Source organism: Ochotona princeps, chromosome 10 (assembly GCF_030435755.1).
Source record: "Ochotona princeps isolate mOchPri1 chromosome 10, mOchPri1.hap1, whole genome shotgun sequence".
In the NCBI taxonomy this organism is placed as follows: Eukaryota; Metazoa; Chordata; class Mammalia; order Lagomorpha; family Ochotonidae; genus Ochotona; species Ochotona princeps.
The window spans coordinates 38,045,471-38,062,763 of record NC_080841.1 but is presented as its reverse complement, the minus strand read 5'-3'; the positions used below and the strand labels follow the sequence as shown (position 1 = coordinate 38,062,763).

General features: G+C 45.8%; 1 protein-coding gene across 2 annotated transcripts; it reads left to right on the top strand.

The window, feature by feature from the left end:
- Nucleotides 1-4,796: 4,796 nt before the first annotated feature.
- On the top strand, nucleotides 4,797-17,009 carry SKIDA1 (SKI/DACH domain containing 1). Of its 2 annotated transcripts, none has more exons than XM_058669307.1 (2): nucleotides 4,797-5,701; nucleotides 6,590-10,116. In XM_058669307.1, the coding sequence occupies exon 2, from the start codon at nucleotides 6,703-6,705 to the stop codon at nucleotides 9,457-9,459; it is 2,757 nt and encodes a 918-aa protein (XP_058525290.1). In that variant the 5' UTR covers nucleotides 4,797-5,701; nucleotides 6,590-6,702; the 3' UTR covers nucleotides 9,460-10,116. The 2 variants fall into 2 exon arrangements, with proteins under 2 accessions (XP_058525290.1, XP_058525291.1); XM_058669308.1 differs by lacking the exon at nucleotides 4,797-5,701 and adding an exon at nucleotides 16,765-17,009 and having other exon boundaries at nucleotides 5,718-9,163.
- The last annotated feature ends 284 nt before the right edge of the window (nucleotides 17,010-17,293 follow it).

The window sequence follows — 17,293 nt, the reverse complement described above, 5'->3', positions numbered from 1 at the left end:
GAAACTCTCCAGAAAACTTACAAATACCTTTGAATTTCTTACTGTGACGTTCCTGCACCACATCACCAAATAGTATTTCCAAAAAAAAAAAAAAACTAGATCTTTTGTTTTTTTTTTTTTTACATAAGTGAGGTTTTCTGTCTTTCTTTTTTTTTTTTTTTTTTTTTAAGTTATCCTTAGCAATACACTATTTGGATGCAGTAAAAGGCAGGTTTATATGGGCATTTCACAGAATGAGTGCATTTTCCAATTATGTTTGTTGTGTCCTGTGAGTTAAAACAACAACAAACAAAACATTACTACATCAGAAAAAGAACATAGAAATCTGAGTTTAAATGTTGTGGAATTCAAAATGAGGTGCTTGTTTGAAATTTATTAATGTAAAAAACGACCAGTTAGGTGAGAAGTAAGCATTCCAAAGTTAAAAGACTTAGTTTTTGGTTTATGATTCCAAGATTTTAAAAGGCAGATTTAATGGTGAAGATGTGAGACTGTCCGAGTTTAGTGCCCAGCCTGATGGCTATCACTGCCCATACCTTTTTTGAATCTGATTATGATGTGATTTGCTGATGTCATGAATATAAAATGATACTTGTGTTTCCATAAATGTGAATGTGTAATTTTTTTTTTTTTTGATCTCCCGCTTTTTTGTGTGCTCCCAGTAGCTGCGGCAGTGGAAGGCAGTGATTGGCTCCAGTGCTCCTAGAAGGATTTGGGCTGAAGCCAGGAGAACAGAACCAGAGGATTCCCTTTTCAGGGGCCATCCGGCTTCTCAGCTCCTCCCGTGTTATCTTGGCTTTCTCCCCTCGTGGGTGCTCAGGGCTTCAGTATTATGGCACTCACAGCCCACAGGTAGGTAGGCCTCAGCATTCGGTGTCATCACTTGACTCAACACATTTGACCCTGGTGTAAAATAAACAAAAACTTGGGCAACCCAAACAAGTTGTGGCTCTTGATTTTTGTGTATTATTTAATATACAAAGGTTGAACTCGACTTTCTCTGGCTTTTGTGTACATGCACCATCAATTGTAAAAGGCTCTTGTGTCACACAGGAAAATATTGCAACCAAACTGGATAATTGGGGGGAGACAGTTGCAGTTAGGAAAATGGCCTTTTTTTAAAAAAAAAAAATAGCATTTAATTGGAATAGAAAAATTCTTGAGATGTAAACATTATTTATTCAGCATACATGAACAGGCATTGTTTTATCACCATGATAACTGTGGTGTCCTTTAACTAGCGGATAGCAGGAAAGATAAAGTGCCTGTAGGTTCATGTAGATATCACTTTTTTCTTTCTGCTCCACTCTCCTACCCACCATCCTCATTCCTTCCACTAAAGTCCCCACAGCCCTTAAAATAAGAACAGGAAAATTGTGGCCTAACCATTTCTTGCATCACAAAAATGATTTGTACCACACTCTAATTTAATACAGTCCGTAACCTCCTTCTCTGCTATGTTTATAACCACATTTTTAGCTTGCAATATGTGTTAGTGAAGAGTTGTCCACTGCTCACCTGTGTAAAACCTCATTCACTAGGATTTCTTGCTTTACCTTTGTCTAATTTAGAAAGCACACTCTTAGGGCTTTTTCAGAACAAAGCATCACAAAAAAACCTTTACTTCCAAGGATTTGCAAATTTATAAAGGCTGCATTGAATTCAAGATGGGTCAGGGGGCAAAAAAAGGGTAGAAGGTCACTGCATTTTGATTATGGGTCAGTAGACAACATGGCATATACTCTGTGTTCCAAACTTCTGTTAAAGGCAGGATTTTTAAATGCCCAAGAACAGAAGGATGGGCCCTTTTGGAGACTTCTCTTGATTTGTTTAGATGAGAGTAAGAAAAAAAAAAAGAAAGAAAATATACTAAGATATAATTTAATTAGTTCTTCAATTTAGCCATTTTTCCCTGCTACATTCTCATTTTCCCCTCCCAAAAAGCAGAGAAAGTGTGGTATGAGATAAATTTTGCCAAGAAATGGTTGAGATTTTATTACCCTATGCTTCACTAATTCAACCACATGAGACTTTAAATTATTGTTATAGACTTTATATTGTTAAGTATTCTAGTGACTTCGTGAATAGTATACGGGCCTCCTTTTATTCTGCTAACCTGTATACTTACATTGTTGAGTCCTTTGTGATGTTCCTTACCCTTTTCTGTCTGAATTTACTTTGAACAAAATGTGCCCAGCAATCACTAAAACAAATGTATATGGTGAAGAGTTAGGTTGTGGTGGTGGGGTCTGTGATCCTCATTTAAATTATGTATGTATGGGTGAGAGCCTGGAAGGAAAGGGATTATTTTAATGCTCTTCAATACTTTAATTATATGACAGTTGTAGTGTAGAAATGCAAAAGTACTCTTCGGTTTTCCTTCAGGTTTTCAAAAGAACTTTCCCCATTAGTAAACTACTCCTGCAAATTGCTATTGCATTTCCCAGCTAACCATTTAAAAGACTGTAAATGCCGTGTGCATTACTTCGCTCCAGAGGGAAGAGGTCAGACTGAATTGTAATGGTATTTAAACATAAAATACAGTGAAAATAAATCAAAATAGAGCATCTGAAGGTAAATTTAGCAATTCATATGGGATAAGTAAAGACAAATATGTTCGTATCTCTATAACCCATCACTTTAAAAACTGAAAGTGCTGATTTTTTACAATAAATGCAGAAGTAAGTGGACATTAAGAATATGTTTCAATCTGTATTTGCTGTGGAGGAGTTTCCTTTAGCAAACAGCTTTATTTTCTAAGCAAAAAGATACTTTTTCTAATAGCATGTAGATTATGCATTCTTCTCTGAGAAAATAGTCACATTTAATCAGTAAATTCAGTACATACCATCATATATGTGTGCCTCAACTCTCTAGACCCAGAGATGGATATATGCATAAATGTTAATCCGGATGTATCCATCCACAGATGTATTTATATGTAAGAAACACAGAAGCTGATACATTGTTCCTTAAAAAGAGAATTTGAATATGGTCCATCATCTGATTTTAGGTTCATCTTTGATTGTAGAGGGAGCTGACATGGTCAACAAATTTATCAAAGAAACCCCCTGGCTTTTGAAGAATAGTACTTTATACATCTGGATCTGCACATCCAGGCAAAGTAAGTAAATTATTGCATAACTTTAAGCATAATTGATAACAGACACCTTTAATTTTTCATCCCCATTCTTTTGGCCAGCTTTCACATTAATAATCTAAGCCATAAATGTTGGTAGCTATTGATCGAAATCCCCGGTGTGCATGCAAATCCATCTTAAAGTCCCCTGCCTTTCATGTGTGAGCGCTCAGGGGCCTCCGCCAGATCTTTTTATCGGGATCGACCCCCAATGTGCCTGGAGAAGACCCCGGATATGTAACGTGTGCTTATGGCCACAAGAAAGCTGTCTGTCACATTTTGTGTATGTGTGTGTGCGTGTATGTGTGCACATGCCAGGGTAAGTGTTCCAACCTAACACACCCACACTTATACACACACACACACACACACACGATGGGGAAGTTAAAGGAACAAAAGAATGTATTAAGAAGACGTGTAATGGGGTATTAAAATATGTAAGTGTACAGGTGTCTGAGTGCATATAGAGATACTTACATAAATATCATATATAGATACATTTCCAAATTTGCTGCTTTATTTTTTCTCTATTTATTCTGACAGATTATATACCTTTAATTTAAAAAAACTTAATTTTAAACTATTTTTCAAAACTAGCTATATTGCCAATATTTTAAAGGTAGGAAAAGGAGGGAACGAAAAGGTGATTTTGAAATGGCTACTAAATCATGTTGCTGTGTGCCAGAGGACTAGAAGTGTGTGTGTGTGTGAATCTAAACAGGAATTGAGAACAACTAAAACTACCTGGTGTGCCCTCCCCCACCCCAAAAATGGACACTCTAGCCAACCTTTTGTAATGTCTTCTCAAAGGCTTTTTGTGAGTTTACTATTTCTTGGTTGTTTGACTCTTTGGTCTAAATCTTGAAGTTGGGGGAGGGGAAGGGGCAGAGGTGGGGTGGGAGGGGTAGAGCTGGCAGTATATAAGTGCATCAGGAAGAATTCTAAAACGACATGATTGTCGCTGGCAATGGAAAGAGTCAGGTCATTTTACTTTTAAAAACAAACACCAGCATCTGCTTTTCCAGGAAACTTCGCCTTCTGCTGAGACCTTGTGCATTTTGTCTCCTGTGAAAATGAAAGAGAAAAACCCGGTGTGATAGATCCAGATGCAAGAGAAAGCCAACTCGGTGGATGGTATTAGCTGTGACGAGGCATTGTTCACTGCTGCCTCTTGGTTACGTTGAAAGCCTGAAATATCACAAGATCCATTCAATGATCCTTCTCTCATTCAAGGGACAAAAATGTAATTTGCTGTAGCTCTGATTTCTTGGGTGGAAATGCTAGCCTTAGATTTCAAAGGCAAGAACTAGACATCGTGGTTTGTACACACATTGATTAAGTTGAAGAGCTGCGATTACATCTGTGCTGAGTGCAACAGTAGTCCAGGGCTGACTTTTCAAATCCCAGCCTCCTGAGCGGCAGACTCTCTTAAATAGACTTCCTTAATTTCCGGATGCACTTCTCGAAATTCCCAATTCTCTTCAAAATTCCTGGGAAATTACAAGAGAGATGAGGGTGGGGGTGGGGATCTATGGCTGAGATTTCATCTTGTCAAGCAAACAACCTTTTTGTGTATCTGATTCCTCTGTGTGTGTGTGTATAGATAGATATACATATCTATCTATATATAATTTTTCTTTTAGTCATACCTTCTGGTGCTAATCAGACCAGAGCAGGGAAAGCTGAAACTTTTGAATGTGAAGAAAGAAATTATTGTATCATTTTTTTTCTTGCAGGCTCAGAAATATCCGTTTATTCTTTTAACCACACGGATGTGTCTATTTTTGGAGGAACAAGGAAATGTATAAATGCTTGGGTTGCATTTATGCTGTAGTTGCAAACAGTGAACAGTTAAGAAGATTTTGCCGAATTTTGCAAAGCAGCCAACAAACTGCCTTGGGATAGTGGTAATGCAACTGGAAAGACCTTTGCACTCATTTGGCAATATTTTGGATATCCTTGGAAACAACACCAAAATGTGCCTTAACTTGACTAAGAAGAGGTTAAACCATTTTGATATTGATCCAAAGTGATTTTGTTAAAGCAGGATTTCATGGGAGGAAAAAAAATGGGAGTTGTGGAAGATTCATGTAAACTCCCACCCAACAGCAGCTCAGAGCACTGGAAGCGTCTGCACGGCACATCAGCACTTTCTTTTCATCGTCGTTACGTAAAACCTCGGGAAGCACCTTGGGCGTTTTACATTTTCTTTTCTTTGCTGCGGGAGGAAGCGAGCTGCTCCCAGGAATTCTGACCAGTCCTGAACAGAACCCTGGCGAAAGCTGCACTGAAGACCATGCTACCTTCCCTCCAGCCTGGTTAATTCTGAAAAGTGTACACATGTCTGGCTTATCTGTGCTTTGTTATGGGTCTGACGCGAAACTACCTCCTCCCCACCCCACCCCCCAGCAGAGAACTGAAATCCAGTTGAATTGTTACAGGGTTTTGGAGCTGCAGACTTGAACTGCTGCCTTGATGAAATAACTTTGTTTCTGGTTGTTTAAAAAAAAGGGGGGGCCTCTCAGAAAAAAAAAAAAAGGAAAATCAACAGAAATTGCACACGTAAGTCGGTACTGGGGTGGTTCGCCGCGCGGTTTAACTTTGGAGCTCCCAGCCGCCCTCCTGCCTCACTCCCATAAGGGAAATATCAGGCTATTCTGCACATTTTCTCTCGAGCTCCATTTTCCAAAGGAAAAGGGGGTGGAGTGTATCTATTTAGGCTCGGTAATGTTTTCTAAGATGATTTTTTAAAATGATAATAGCTGTATCAATAAATTGCAAATAAGGCAGAAAAGAGGCAATATTTCTTTAAAGGGGAATATACCTTTTTTTTTAAAGCTTGCACACGCTGCTTCTGATGAAGTCTGTGAGTCTACGAGTCAGGCTGTTTCTGAGCTCCGATAGTTTAATGGAAAGATTTATATACCGACTGTATTATTTACTTTGGGAGGGGAGGTGGCAGTATAAGGGTATGCTAATTAGTGGGAGATTTTGGGGGGAAGGGGTGGAATATCAATTTTTATTGCATCACCTGTCAGGAGTGTCCAATCAGCGTTGGCTTTAGGGGAATTAATTGATGAAGGTGTCTCCGGACGAGCTCACTTCACTCTGTCATTTTATTTGTAGCTAAAGCAGCGGCGGGAATAGCAGCTGCATTTCTTTTCTCTTTCTCCCTTCACATTCCATTATCATAGTGCTCCAATGGAGAAAGAAGGACTAGAGGGGCCCAGGTACTGATCTGCAGCGGGGCCTTACACCAGCACACTGGCAGATCAGAAGCCGGATGGTCTTTTTTCCCTCTTTTTTTAAAAAAACGAGAACCAAAAAAAAGCCAGAATCAAGTCAGTGTAATTTCATGGGGCTTTTTTTTTTTAAACCCCCTCCCCAATAATTTTGACTAGAGTTTGGCACTCCTTTCGCCGGGAATAACAGTCTTTGTTATTTTATTAGCAGGATGCCTTGAGACACACGCAGCATCTGGCGGAGGATTAACATACATACATGTGTATGTATGCGTCACGTATATATTTACTGCAAATGGTGGGGATCGCTTAGTGCCCGAGATGGGAGACCTGAAGTCAGGTTTTGAAGAGGTGGATGGCGTGAGGCTCGGCTACCTCATCATTAAAGGAAAGCAAATGTTTGCCCTCTCCCAAGTCTTCACGGATCTGCTGAAAAACATCCCGAGGACGACCGTGCACAAGCGCATGGATCATCTAAAAGTGAAAAAGCACCACTGCGACCTGGAGGAGTTGCGGAAGCTCAAGGCGATCAACAGCATCGCCTTCCACGCCGCCAAGTGCACCCTCATCTCCCGGGAAGACGTGGAAGCGCTCTACACCTCCTGCAAAACCGAGCGCGTCCTCAAGACCAAGCGCAGGCGAGCCGCCCGGGCCCCGGCCACCCAGGCGCCGCCGCCCCCGCCGGAGCGCGTCCCCGCCGCCGCCGCGGGCCCCCGCCCGGGATTTTGGAAGGACGAGCACCAACTTTGGCGGGGCTTGAGCGGAGCGGCGCGGCCGCTGCCAATCAGCGCGCAGTCCCCGCGCCCCGGCGCCGCCGCCGCCGCGCGCCCCGCCGCCCATCTACCTCAGGTTTTTAGCAAATACCCGGGCTCGCACTACCCGGAAATCGTGCGCTCGCCTTGCAAAGCCCCTCTAAACTACGAGACTGCCCCGCTCCAGGGAAACTACGTCGCCTTTCATTCGGATCCCGCCTATTTTCGGAGCCTGCTGTGCAGCAAGCACCCGGCCGCCGCCGCCGCCGCTGCCGCAGCCGCCGCCGCCGCCGCCGCCGCAGCCGCCGCCTACTACCAGGCGTCGGCCTCCGGGACTCAGCCCAAGGCGGCGGCGGCCGGGGCGGGCGCGGGAGGCCCGGTGAGCCTGAGCTACCGGTGCAAGCGCAGGCGAGGGGGCGCCAAGGATTGCCTGCTCACGCCGCACTCCGGCGCCCGGCGCCTGCTGCTGCTGCCCAGGTCCTACAAAGCCAAGGCGGCCGCGGCGGCGGCGGCGGCGGCAGCCGCGGGGGCCACTTGCCTGGATAGGTTTCATCTGGTCAACAGCTTCTGTCCGCCTCCCCACCACCACCACCATCACCACCATCATCACCATCATCACCACCACCATCGGGCCCAGCCGCCGCTGCCGCAGAACCACCACCCCCCTCACCACCACCATCTGGGCAGCTTTCCCGAGAGCTGCAGCAGCGACTCCGAGTCCAGCTCCTACTCGGACCACGCAGCCAACGACTCGGATTTTGGCTCCAGTTTGTCCAGCTCCAGCAACTCTGTGTCCTCGGAGGAAGAGGAGGAGGAGGAGGGAGAGGAGGAGGAGGAGGAAGAGGAGGAGGAAGAGGAGGAGGGGGGCAGTGGGGCCTCGGATTCCAGTGAAGTCAGCTCGGAGGAGGAGGAGGAGGAGGAGGAGGACTCGTCCACAGAGTCAGACTCCAGCTCCGGCTCCAGCCAAGTGTCAGTGCAGAGCATCCGTTTCAGGCGCACCAGCTTCTGCAAGCCGCCCAGCGTGCAGGCGCAGGCCAACTTCTTGTACCATCTGGCCTCCGCCACCACCGCCACCAAACCCGCTGCTTTCGAGGATGCCGGCAGACTTCCCGACCTCAAGAGTGGTGTCAAAGCCGAGTCGCCAGAGGAGTGGAATCTGCAGGACTGGGCCCCCCAAGCGTCTCCGGTGTACTGCCCGGCCAGTCTGGGGAGTTGTTTCCCAGAGATAAGAAACGATAGGGTATCTGAGATTACATTCCCACACTCTGAAATTTCCAGTACTGTAAAGAGAACTGACCTGACAATTAACTGCCTGGCAGAGGGGGCCTCTTCACCTAGCCCAAAGACAAACAATGCATTTCCACAACAAAGAATACTCCGCGAGGCTAGGAAATGCCTACAAGCAACTCCTACAACACACTGTGCAGATAACACAATAGTTGCCAGGTTCTTAAATAATGAATCTTCGGGAGCAGCAGCAAATTCGGAAAAAGATTCAAAAATCCTTCATTGTCAGGAATTTGCTACGGATTTGCCCTCTTCACAAACTGGTCCCGAAGTGGGTGCAGCAGCAGCAGCAGCAGAAGCACCAACTAAGGCTGAGAACCCAGGGGCTGACACAGCTGACAAGACACTGCCAATTCTGCACAATATTAAAATCAAAGTAGAAGACAGTAGTGCCAATGAGGAATACGAACCTGACCTCATTACAAATAAGCTAAAGTGCGAGTGCAATGATACAAAGGGTGAGTTTTACAGTGTGACTGAAAGTAAGGAGGAAGACGCCTTGTTAACCACAGCCAAGGAAGGCTTTGCATGCCCTGAGAAAGAAACGCCTTCCTTGAATCCGCTGGCACAGAGTCAGGGCCTGTCATGCACTTTAGGTTCTCCAAAACCTGAGGATGGGGAATATAAATTTGGTGCCAGGGTGAGAAAAAATTATCGGACACTAGTACTGGGAAAGCGACCTGTCCTTCAGACACCTCCAGTCAAACCAAATTTGAAATCAGCTAGAAGCCCTCGTCCTACAGGTAAACCTGAGACACATGAAGGAACACTGGATGATTTTACAGTTATGAACAGACGCAAAAAGGTAGCCAGCAATGTAGCATCAGCAGTGAAAAGGCCATTTAATTTCATGGCAAATTTTCCTTGTCCACCATCACTCATTATTGGGAAGGATGGGGATTTGTGGCCGGCGTATTCCTTAAATACCACTAAGGAGTCCCAACCTCCTCACAAGGCCCATCCTATATGGAAATGGCAGCTGGGCGGTTCTGCAATACCTCTTCCACCTAGTCACAAATTCAGGAAGTTTAATTCATAAAAATGTTTTGGAAGATACTTTCTTGAACCATATTACCTTCCTTTTGTTGTAAACTGCACAGGATGGTTTGTACGAGTCCATTAATGTGTTACATACCCCCCTTTGGAGTCCTGGTTTATTGCATTTTGAAGACAGAAATCGGATTACTTTTTTTTCCCCCCATTGCAGAGTTGTTGGTGTTTTTTTTTTTTTTTGTGGAGGGTGGGGGCAGGGTGGGAGAAGGGTTGGTTTACATGCTACAGTCTACTTCAGGCTAAAGACTCAAGTAAAACTCAGTTATTACAGTAGAGCTGGAACACTTAACTGTTTCAATGCTAATAATGCACCCGGTACCTCAATTCAACTGCTACAAATAAATGTCAAAAGGTTGAATAATAAATATTACAATGAGCCATTAAGTTTATGCACTAGTTTTCAGATCTGAACGTATAACTGTTAATTCAGTGAAAGTTTGTTAGCTTACATGGTTACAGTGAGGTAGCAAGAAGTTTCTAAGAGCCCAAAATGTTGTTTTCTGGAGCTCTTGTTTGTGGGATATCTTTTTTCTTTTTACTCCCCTCGTTTCCTCTCCAAGAGTAGTTGCACTAAACTTTTTTTTTTTTACGTGGAAAGGTTGGGGTGTGAGTCCTGATTGAATCCTAGTTAAAGCTGCCTCATATATACCAAGCAAAAAAAAGAAGGGGGGGGGGTGTTTTTGGTGGGGGGAGGGGCAAGGTGTGTGATTTTACTTTTACAGTCACTCCTTGAAATTGGAAAAGTCCTTATTGTGTTCTCACCCAAAGGTTTGTAATAAGGTGACTCAGTATTGTCCTGCTTACCTTGTGGTCTGAACAGGACTCTTCCAAATTGCAAAACAATTGAAGTATTTCCCTCACTAACAGGCTACATTATGACCTAACTTTTCTTAGTGACAAAGCAGTAAATACGACCAAAAGGAGGAGAATGAGGGATCAGAATTGTAATACTCCAAACGAAAAATAACAGTTACTTCAGGGCTTTTTGGTACCAGAACTCAGGCACTTGTATTTTATTAGCTTGTACTTTTTCTGCATCCCTCTAAACTTTTGTTTTCAGACCATCCTGTGTAGACAGCGGGAGAATTTCTACTGCAAGTGACAATCAGAGGTGACTATCTATATTTGCACTTAAAATCAAAAGTAGTTCAACATGCAAATGGCTAGGGTCTAGCCCTTGGTAAGGGCCATGCTGGGGTACTGTGTTGTGATGATGGAAGCAGTAAATCAAAATTATGGAAATTTGCACTGTTGAAAAGCATGCTTTAGCTTTATTTTCAATTAAAAACACTGTTTAAAATTCCTGGTTCCATACATTTCTACTTATTCCAGATTGAAGAACGGTTAACAGGAATGAATGGTTTTGTTGACATTCTCACTTGTAATATTTTTGCCTGAAAGAAATGCATTTACTGGGTGTAGTCTTTTGTTGTAATACTATGTGATCAGGCCAGTCAGGTTCTGTACAAAACACTAATGGGTATCTTCCCAAGTAACAAGAAAACTTTATAAACTTGTTAGAAATCAAGTATGACATGTTTCCCATTTAAGAAAGTGAAGTCGAATCTAATAATTTTTGGTTCACATTCCTTAGCCTGACAAATTATGTAACTCAGATCTCTGCTATCCTGAGTCTAAGTTGCATCTATAGATCATAAATCACAAATCAAAACAAAGCACCATGAAATGTTTACTATGTCAGTTTAAGTCACTATTTCTCATGGAAATTCAGTCTAGTAGTGGTGGTTGTATTTTTATATATATATATATATATATATATATATATATATATATATATATTTAAAACCTTTTAATTCTACTCCCTTTGAAAATGTCCTTTTGTCTATAAATATTTCAGATAGATCTGGATGGTCCCAGCCCCAGCTGCTGTATATGCTCTGTGGTTTTCCTCTTAGTGTAAAGGACGAATGCTGGGAGTACCTGCATCCAAATACATGTGGGTGGAGTAAACAGATGCTCTGACCTGCCTCCCTTCCTTCCCTTCCTGAATATTGCCAGATGTCATTTCACTGGATTCTTTTTATTCTTATTATTATCAGAATGATAGATATGGTCAAAGCAAAAATGTGAGAATGTCATCCTGGAATTCAACTTTGTGTGTAATTCCAAAGACCAGTCCATGTTACAGTCAAGCCCCAGAAAGCTGAACAATGGGTTTCTCAGGCTGAGTTTTTCCCTCTTTGGAAGGCAATGTAGAATTGCAATGAGTTGTCCTGAAAAATCAATCTGTAAAAGTCTCTCTCTCTTTCTCTCTCTCTCACACACACACACAAAGTGGAGATCTGTAATTTCTACTCTTTAATTACTGCTAAGTCAAGAAAGTTCAAAGTATGGGGACTACTACATTTAGACTAGTAGTTTTCATGTTGCCTATGGACTCACAGTTCCTAAACTATAAATTGAGAATATATATGAAGTTTATAGCAGATCTTGGGTGTAGGAGGACCATAAGTGGAATAAGCACAATTTAAAACAAATATACCCTCTGGAATTTCTGACATAAAATATCAGCCTCTAGCTTTGACACTTGGTGTCCTGCCCTCAGAGAATCAATAGTTTCAGTTTATAGGAGCTGGAGAATGAGCAGCATGGAGGCCGAAGCATTCCAGAGTGATACCATCAAAAGGAAAGAAATTAAATAGTCAACACAAATTCCACTCTATGGTACTACCCTAAGCCAGCCAACCACAGCAAAACCTGAGTTGGGGCTTCTGTCAGGAAAGTATACCAAATAGTGTGCAGTAAGTTGCAAGCACAAGGTATTCTTTCAGGTCCTGGTAGCCCCTTAGCTGTTTTCCCAACCTGCTGTGGGAATTATTCTCAGTACAGTTTATTTTATTTTGGTTGTTTTATGATTAATGACAATATCTAGATTTTTTTAAGGCTGCTATAAATGTCCCATTTGTTCAGAAAGCTAAGCCTTATTGAGAGAAAAACAAAAGTTACCTCCATTGATAGATTGTGTTTTTACATTTCAATGTTTTCATTTTTTCAATGTTTTCTTTTTTTTAAGCTCTCTGTGACTCCAGGGTCAGTGATTCCTGAATCTGCCCTGCAACATGCATTCACAAGCAGGAAGAAAATGCAGGGAGAGGATCTTTCTCTGACTTTTTGGAGAAACAAACTCATTTTTGGTCTCCCATAAAAGTAAATTATCTGATAACACTGTGAAGCCAATATTTAATTCTTTCTAAAAGAAATGTGTCTGTCTTCCACAGTCAGGTTATCTGCCTTTATGGAAAATGCAGCTTGTTTTTTGGCCAACTGTTTGCTTTTAAAAGTGGTTGTTCTTTTCTACTGGCTTACTTGATTACAATGGAGTCATCTCAATAATGGTTGTTTATTTGAAAGTCAACAACTAGGAGCCACCACTAAACAGCAATAACCTAAACTAGATGGGCTGGTGTGTGAATTCTTATTCGTGTCTGGGTGACTTTCAATGTTCTAGAAATGCCTCAAAATTCTAGTTCACAAGAATTGGGATTTTCTGCTGATACGAGAATGATACTTTTGTTTGCAGGATGAGATGTTGAAATTAATTCCTCAAAAGCATTTTTTTTTCTTGCAAGAAAAGCTAAAACAAAAATCCTCCATGGTAAAATAAAAATAAAGCAGTAGCAAATCTGCAAAAGAAAAAGAATGTGGTGAGTTTTGCTTCACCTGGGAAATAACTTCCTGCTGCAAAGGATGTGAAAAGAAGGAGTTCCCAGAGAAAAACTAGGAAGAAAAAAAAAAGCTCCCTGTCAGCTAACCTCGAACTGGCAAGGAGGAACAGGGTATCCACCTCAGCGAGCCCGCCCGGTCACCCCAGTCATGCCCAGGATTTTCCCTCTTCCTGCAAGGAAGGACTGTTTGTGATGCTGGCGGTGGTTTTAGTTTGCTCCCTAGGCCAAAGGGCATTTTGCAAACTCGCCTGGGAGGTGGGGGCGCAGGCTGAGCTAGGAGGTGGGGGAGGGTTGCACTTTACCTGTTTGGCAGGCCCTCTTGCTCAAAAGAAAAAAAAAAAAAAAAGAAGGGGGCCCAGCTATCATTCTTTGCCCATGCCCTAGGCCCCCGTTCATCTTTCGCTCCTTTTCAAACTGTGGCGGCCTCACAAGCTCCTACTTTAAAAGGCCTGAGATGTTTTGCATGAGGTCCTCACAATAGGGGTTGAGGGAATTGACAGTTTCAAAAACAAGGCGTTCAGTCCTTTCCAGCTGCCGGGCCGGCTCTCTCGCACCAGCCCCGCGCTCCTCTCTGCTGGTGGCGTCCTCCGCAGCGCGCGGCCTCCCCCCACCCCGCCGGCCCGCGCTCTGGCCGGCCCCACCCCGCCCCCAGGCTGTGTTTGTAAACAGGGGTCAGCGGCCGGGGGGCTGCTGGCGCGGGCTTTGGGCCTGGAGGCCTGGCTGAGATGGGTGGGGAAGGTCGAAGGGCTGCGGGCTGAGGGTCTGCCTGAGGGCGGAGGAGGATTGCGGGAGGGGGTGGAGGGTGGTCTCCGGGCCCTGGGGACCACGCTGACCTAGGGCTTCTCTTGACTGTCCAGCCAGGGGCCACCACCACCAGAAAGGGATGTAGCTGCCGCCATCTTGCATGGTGGCAAACTAATTTCTTTGTGACTTTACGTTTGCTGGCCGGATCTCTGCATTGCTCTGAAGGCGTGACGACTGCGCTCTCCCACCGGGCCTAAGAGCCTGCACCTCTGCTCCTCTCGCGCCTCCTCACAGCCCGGTGGCCTCGTGGCCAGGTCAGCCAGCCGGGAGCAAAACGCGAGGAAGGGGCCTCAGGGTGCTCCACCGGCCTCGGCCCTACCCCCCACTCTCGCTGCTCCCTGCCCGGGACTGGATCAGGGGGAACCGCGACACGTCTCTCCTGTGCCCCGAAGGTCACCACCATCCCTGCGCAAGGCACATGCACCTTTGCGCCCAAACCTCCTCTCTGCTGGAGCTCCGGCTCTGTGCGTTTCTAGCCAAAGCCTCCAAAAGTGATGCCTGTGGAACGCTAGTGGCAATTGGATGGGGCTTCTGCCCTGGACCAGTGTGGCAGCGAACGAAGGCCTCCTGGGACTTGGCCCAAGACCAGACGCCGCAGTGCGGGAATGGCGCTGGATGGCACTTCCAGAGCGGGAAAGACAAGGGCACCGGCTTGCTGGCTTGAGCGCCGTGGCTTCTCCCTCCCTTGGAGCCTCTCGGTGCATCTGCAAGTGGGAACGCTGACCTGTAGCCCGGCACCGGAAGACAGTGACCTGGAAAGCCACCCTTGGTGGCGAGGTTGCAAGTGCAGGAAGGCAAACAAAGCTACCAGGGAAAAGGGGAGATGGAGGGTCCGCAGCCGGGTCACCCGAGAGTGCACCAAGCTCGTTTCACACCCCCCCATCCCCCAGCGTTTAAAATGCAGCCCCAGTTGTAAAGTGTGTGAAATTACGCACTGGTCTCTTAAAGAGGGCCTAATTTATAGTAAATAGCGAGGTCTTTGTAAATGGCTTTATTATGTTGTTTCTTGTTAATTGTTGAGAAAATCCCCATTGTTGAGTGTGAAAGGCTTTATGAGCTAACCTGGTCCTCGGCGCAATCAGGGGGCAGTAAATGGCCGCTCGGCCTCCGAGGCCCGCGCGGGAGCGGAAGGCAGCGACTGGCCGAAGGGTGCCGGGCGCTGGAGACGTCTGGAGATGCCGCCTCGCATGGGGAGAAAGTGGCGAGGCTGCCGGGTTTGAACGAATGAAAAAAAGAGTGGGCTTCACTCGCAGGTTCCTCCCGAGAGCAGCAACGGTGAAGGGTGCTGGGAGAAGGAAGCCAGTGCCGGGACGACCCTGGAGGCAAGAAGGGCCGCGGGAAGGCGGAGAGCGGGCCCAGCTCCTGGCTGCTCCCGCCCCAGCCCGCGGGAGGTCGGCTTCGGGCGCCGGCGCGAGCCGCACCGCGATGGGCTTTGGGGCTCGGGCTTTTGTTTCTAGCCTCGTGGAGCTTGGCCTCGGGCTCGTTGGACCGGGCCTGCAGAACCATGCGAATTGCCTGCCGGGCCGGGGGAGGGGGGAGGAGGACACCGGAGGGTCTCCCCGGCAAAACAGGCTCGGGGGAGAGCTACAGGCCCCTGCTTGGGCCTCCCTGTCTTTTGTTTAAGGCGCTCTTTGGCTCGCTCTCTCCCCCTCTCACTCTCTTGTCCTCGCTGCCTCTTTCACGCGCGCGCACACACACATGTTCTCTGACTTCTCCGTTAGAGACCTGAAATGGACTCTGCAGACAGAGAAGGAAGGTGCTTGAGGGTTTAGTTTGTTTCGTAAGGCAAAAGGGTTCCTAATTTAGACGAAGATAACATATTCCTATTTCCCTTTCCCATTCCCTCCAGTTCCCTTTCCAGCAATGTGGTACCCGGGAATGGAAATGCGTGAAACCAGGTTTGCCGTGGGCCCACTGGATCAACTTAGAGGACAGGGTCCTGCGCTGTCCTGCAGGCCCGGAGAAGGAGGGCTCCTCCCTGGGCTCCGGCCCCCTGCCTTTCCCTAGGACTAGGTAGGTCGGAGTGGGGGAAAAGCAGCCTCCGCAGTCGCCACTGCTGCTCCAACCGTCTCAGAGCTGTGGCGGTGCAGCTGGAACCGAGGGAATTTCTTCTGGGTTAGGTGAACTGCGCGAGAGGGTTTGGACATCGGCTAATGCAAATCACAGGGAAGTGTTAATTCTAGCTGGGAAAAAAAAAAAGCATATATTCAGCTATCTTCCTTGCCTTCTGAGATGGACCTCTGCTTGCACACTCTCAGAGCGTTCACCAAATTAGCTATTACGTGAAATCCCCCTGGGTTTAAAGCACTTGTTTCGCGGATTCGCGTACAACCCATATTAACTATGCACTTTCTGCTGTTCCTCTCGTGACTGTCCCTGCTGCTTCCTTCTTTGCGGAGAGTATGATGCATTTTATTTTAGTCCAATCGATGCGTGCAAATACTGGGATAACACAACCCACACTTCTGCGGTGGAGGCTGTTTTCAAAATTGAGTTTAGGGGATCAATACTAAGTCGAAATGCTCCAAATTGCACGAATTCACCAAATTCAATCCGGGACCCCAAGCCCCTTTTCCCAGGTGATAAACGCACTCCATAGCTGAGGTTCTGTCCTTCCTGCCTCCAAACAGCAGGCTGTTTTCATCCTGTGTATTTGGTTTTCCCCAAAGAGCACCCTGGTTTGCTTGGTAAAACAAGACCCTGAAATGTGGTGTGGACATGGTGGCCAGTGGCTTCCCAGCAGGTCTCTTCACACTTCCATTGATTGCTTTTTGTCATTCTCCTTTTCTTTATTCTCCTAGGACCTAAAGGCAGCGCCTCCCAGTGCCACAGTGGATGCCCAATTGCACCAGCCTTTTCCTGGGCAAGGAGCAAGCCCTCTCCTGCACCATCACTTGGCTCCCACCACTTCTCCCTCACCCAGAGCTGAGCTGTTTGGATTGCAGTAGCCAGCTCTCTATTCTTCTGCAGCGGCCCTGGCTGCTGGACCGACTGGTGCCTAACTGGGGGGAAGGGCAGTGGTTGTCCCCTTTTTGCAAGGGACATTTAAGGCCAGAGGGGGGTTGGGTTTCCAGAGAATTAGGAGAGCCCGCTGCTTGCAGATATGTGTGTGTGTGAGAGAGAGAGGACGGGGGAGAGCACATGAGTAGTCTGAATGAAATATGTGCAGGAGAAACAACCTAGGATCTTAAAATGCTAGAATGTCCCTCCTTCCCTAGCTCCTGCCACTTGGGTCTTCCTTCAGGCTAGCTGAAACAAGATGGGAGAAGGTAGGGAGACAGAGTCAGGCCGCCCAGAGCGGCTCTCCAGAAAGGTCCAGTTACTCATCCA

Excerpts from the sequence above, each read along its gene's own strand:
- SKIDA1 (XM_058669307.1), top strand. The coding sequence starts at position 6,703 with ATGGGAGACCTGAAGTCAGGTTTTGAAGAGGTGGATGGCGTGAGGCTC.